Here is a 4,672-nt window from a genome sequence, read left to right on the forward strand (position 1 = left end):
TCATGACTATGATGCTTCGAGCACAGGTACTGTCAGGATTGCCGATGGGCGTTCTATGCAGATTCATGGCATTGGGGATATTCATTTGGCTATGCCAAACTCTACTACGTTTGTCTTGCAGCGTGTGCGTCATGTGCCGGCTCTTGCAAAAAGCTTGATTAGTGTGGGTCAGTTGGATTCACTTGGTTTCAATGTATCTTTTGGTGATGGAGGTTGGAAGATCACTAAGGGCAGCCTTGTTTTGGTTAAAGGTGCTAAGAGGAATACGTTGTATTCCCTTTGTGTAGCTAGTGTGGCTGATCACATTGTGGGGATCACTGAGCAACCTCCTGCTTCTTTATGGCATCAGCGTTTGGGGCATATGTCACTAAAAGGTATGAAGTTATTGGCACGTGCGGATTACATTCCCGTTTCAGATTTTGGTGGTTTTGAGTTTTGTGAGCATTGCCTTTATGGTCGACATGCTCGGTCTTCTCATAAGAAAAGTGTTCCACACAGATCTTTGGAAAAGCTAGCTTTGGTGCATAGTGATGTATGTGGGCCGATGCCCAATGCTTCTCTTGGAGGTGCTATGTACTTTGTTACGTTCATTGATGATGCTAGCAGGAAGGTATGGGCATACCCCATTCGTAAGAAGGATATGGTGTTTGATATATTTAAGCAATGGTTGGCTCTTGTTGAGAACCAATCAGGTTGTAAGTTGAAGTGCTTACGTACGGACAATGGGGGTGAATTTATGTCTCATGCTTTCACAACATTATGTGTTGAGAAGGGTATACGGCGCGAGCTTAGTGCTCCCTATACACCTCCTCAAAATGGTGTGGCAGAGCGCATGAACAGGACTATACAGGAAAAAGTCCGTAGTATGCTTTCTATGGCTGGTTTGTCAAATGGATTTTGGGCTGAAGCTGTTGCCACTTCTGTGCATTTGATAAATCGTTCACCTAGTGTTCCTTTGGGCTTCAAAGTGCCTGAAGAGGTATGGACAGGTTTGCCACCTTCGTATGGTCACCTTCGTGTTTTTGGCTGTGAAGCTTATGTACATGTACCTAAGGCAAAACGCAGCAAATTGGATCCAAAGAGCAAGAGATGTATCTTCTTGGGTTATGGTAGCTCTGGTGAGATGGGTTATCGATTGTGGGATCCTATTGACAGGAAGATTGTGCGCAGCCATGATGTTGTTTTTCATGAGGACTCTATGTATAGAGCATCACCGCGAACGGTTGAGGTTCGGCGTGTGATATTTGAGGAGGATGGACATCGGTATGATGGTCCCATGGCTGCTCGTGGGCAGCCCATTGACCCTCAAGTGGGAGATCAGCCCTTGTTGGGAGATCATGTAGATGTGGGACAGCCAGATGCACCTCCTGCACAGTCTTTAAGGCGTTCAGAGCGGCGTGCAAGACAGCCTCAGCGTTTTGTGCCTTCTATGGATTATGTATTGTTGACTGATTGCGGGGAGCCATCATGTTATGATGAGGCCATGTCTAGTGTTGACAAGCTCAAGTGGGAGCAGGCTATGCAGTCAGAGATGGATTCGTTGATCCAAAATGAAACGTGGGAGCTTACTCCTTTGCCAAAGGGTAAGAAGGCACTACCATGCAAGTGGGTTTACAAGATAAAACTGTGTTCAATGGATGCAAAGCCTAGGTACAAAGCAAGGCTTGTGGCTAAAGGATTCAAGCAACAGAAGGGCATTGATTTTGACGAGATCTTCTCCCCAGTGGTGAAGATGTCTACTTTGCGTATGTTGTTTGCTTTGGTAGCTACAGAAGACATGGAATTGAAGCAAATGGATGTAAAGACAGCTTTCTTACATCCGGACTTGCACGAGGACTTGTACATGGAGCAACCAAGTGGGTTTGTTATTAATGGTTCAAAGAAGATGGTATGCCGGCTTCTTAAGACCTTGTATGGGCTGAAGCAATCATCTCGTGAATGGTATCGTAAATTTGATGCATTCATGAGTTCATTGGGCTATGTACGCAGTTATGAGGACCCATGCCTCTATACTCGCAAGGCTGCAGATGGTAGTCTTATTGTTTTGGTTTTGTATGTGGATGACATGCTGATCGCAGGGAAGTGTATTTCTGATGTGGATGCCTTGAAACATAGGCTACATGAGACCTTTTCCATGAAGGATCTTGGGGATTCCAGTCATATTTTGGGTATGCGGATCACTCGTGATCGTTCTCGCAAGATGCTATTTCTTAGTCAGAAAGAGTACATTGACAGGGTGCTTGAGCGTTTTCATATGGAAGGGGGGAAGGCCATTAGTACCCCGTTGCCTCCATATGTAAAACTCAGCCATGATGACTGCCCTCAGGCAGATTTGGAGACTACAGAGATGTCTCAGATTCCCTATGCGTCAGCTGTTGGTTCCTTGATGTATGCCATGGTGGCTACGCGTCTAGATCTTGCTCATGCAGTTGATGTGGTTAGCAGGTACATGTCTAACCCAGGCAAGCGTCATTGGGATGCAGTGAGAGGTATTCTCAGATACTTGAGAGGGACTTCAAAGTTGTCCCTATGTTATGGTGAGAAGGATATGTCTGTTTGCGGATATACAGATTCAGACTATGCAGGGTCAGTGGACTCGAGGAAGTCTACTAGCGGCTATGTGTTCACAGTTGCAGGTGGACCGGTTTCGTGGGCATCACGTTTACAGCCATGCGTTGCTTTGAGCACTACAGAGGCTGAATATATGGCTGCCACTGAGGCTGCCAAGGAGGCCGTATGGCTCTCACGACTAGTGGGAGATCTTGGTATGGCTTGTGATGCTCCGATTCTACATTGTGATAGCCAGAGTGCCATAGCGTTGGCACGGAATCCTGTCTTCCATGCGAAGACAAAGCACATTGAGGTGAGGTATCACTTCATACGAGAGGTGCTAGAGGATAAGCGCATAGAGCTTGTCAAGGTACACACTGACGATAACCCTGCTGATCTACTTACGAAGTCGTTAGCCTCACAGCGGTTTGCACACTGTAGATCGCTGATGGGTATGGCTTGACTTCTTTTGCTGTACTTTGGCCACTTTAAAGGAACACTGCCTTTAAGTGGGAGATTGTTGGGTTAAAGGCCCGTGTGCCCAGCTGCCCGTTGTTCAGCCGCCCATGTACAGCCATTCATTTACTCATTCATAATAACTATACTCATAACTACACATTGTAGTGTGAGTACCGCCCCGCCACACACTGTGTCTATCTCCTTCTTCGTGTTGGCTCTATATGTGTGTGCTCTCCGATCCCAACACCCACATTGGCTCAAAAATGACACATTGACATGCATACATCTATCACACCCTGATGCACTGATAAATACCTATGTAAAGCTCAAATGACTACATATGTGTGCAAATAACCTGCCCATTTGAGCTTCCTCGGACGATCTGCACCGCAAGGAATGCCACCCATATGATGCAAAGGATCGCAATCTTCTCCATAGGATACTGAGGTACAAGCTTCTTCGGCTCAACATCAAGCAAAGGCTTCTCAAGATCCTTCTTCTCTGCATCATCTTTATTAGAGGTTCCATCTTTTCTGGAAATTGAAGAGGATATAGTTGCTGCTTGCAATGCTGATGTTTCCATTTTCCAGCGCTTAAATGCATTGCGACAGCTGCGGAATGTCATCAACAAGAGTATGATCACAAGGACTAGTGTCACAAGCCAAGCCGGGGATGCGACATTGAACATGACACCGACGCAGATGCCAAGAAGCACATTGGGAAGGCAAAAGGAGAGAAACCTGGTAGTCGATGAGAGGGCCAGCTCCATCAGCCTTCCGCTGGTGAGAATACAAGACAAGAGTGACAAAGGTGCCCCCAACAATCATGCAACTTGACAGTGCGGCCGAGGTTTTGGAGCTGACTCCGAGGAGGAGGTTGAAGATAGGCACATAGAGACCGCCTCCGCCAATTCCACCTGCGCTCGAGATGGCGGCGGCAGCGGCGTCGCAGATAAGGGCAGTTATGGTCCTCCATAGAGCAGGTAGCTCAATAGTACTGCTGGATTGCCATTGATGAGGAGAGAAAAAACTCTCTTTTTCCCACAGGGGAGTACTACTGGTGTCTAAATGAGTGAAATTGGTGAACGGGTGACTCGCGGCAGGCCTGATGAAGCTGCCTATCACGACAAGAAGCAGTGCAGCTATAAGGAAGAATGCATCATGCGGAGGCATATTCATTGTCTGCGTTGAACCCAATTCACAGAAGAATCAAAGGAAACCGTAAGAAGTCACCGCGAGCAGCTGATGAGTGCTTGCAACAATGGGGAAATTCTGTGTGTGGGTGGAGAGAGAGAGAGAGAGAACTAGGGAGGAGGGAGCAAATTTCGACCTAGATGCGCTTGCAAGCAGATTTAATAATGGCAAGTTGACCCCAAAGTACAAGGTCGAGACTCGAGAGATCATGGAGTACAGTTAACTATAAAAGGCCTCCCCTTAGCGGCCCAGTATGTCTGCACGATTATATAAAATGTGCGTTAGTGAGAATCTTTAGCAAATTCTTGCTTTAACCACTTTTGTTTGGTCTCTCTCCCTCTCACACACGTGATCGAGTGCATGGATCTCTCTCCATGTGACAGGTAGCATCACCATCTTTCTCTTTGCATGCGCATGGATCTCTCTCTCTCTTTCTCTCTCTCTCCACGCGACACGCAAGCTGCACCATC

The 4,672-nt window shown here is 46.9% G+C and overlaps 1 protein-coding gene across 1 annotated transcript in view; it reads right to left on the bottom strand.

Moving 5' to 3' along the window:
- The window catches only part of LOC147465573 (sulfite exporter TauE/SafE family protein 5-like), a 9,075-nt gene extending 4,737 nt beyond the window's left edge, over positions 1-4,338 (bottom strand). The window contains exons 1-2 of the mRNA XM_086511885.1: positions 3,703-4,338; positions 3,365-3,620 (exon numbers count right to left, since the gene is read on the bottom strand). Of these exons, the coding sequence (XP_086368011.1) occupies positions 3,365-3,620; positions 3,703-4,187 (741 nt within the window). The 5' untranslated portion in view covers positions 4,188-4,338. The remainder of the gene's footprint in view (positions 1-3,364; positions 3,621-3,702) is intronic.
- Positions 4,339-4,672: the final 334 nt, after the last annotated feature.

This window comes from Adiantum capillus-veneris, chromosome 1, assembly GCF_014529385.1.
Source record: "Adiantum capillus-veneris isolate H3 chromosome 1, ASM1452938v2, whole genome shotgun sequence".
Taxonomy (NCBI): domain Eukaryota; kingdom Viridiplantae; phylum Streptophyta; class Polypodiopsida; order Polypodiales; family Pteridaceae; genus Adiantum; species Adiantum capillus-veneris.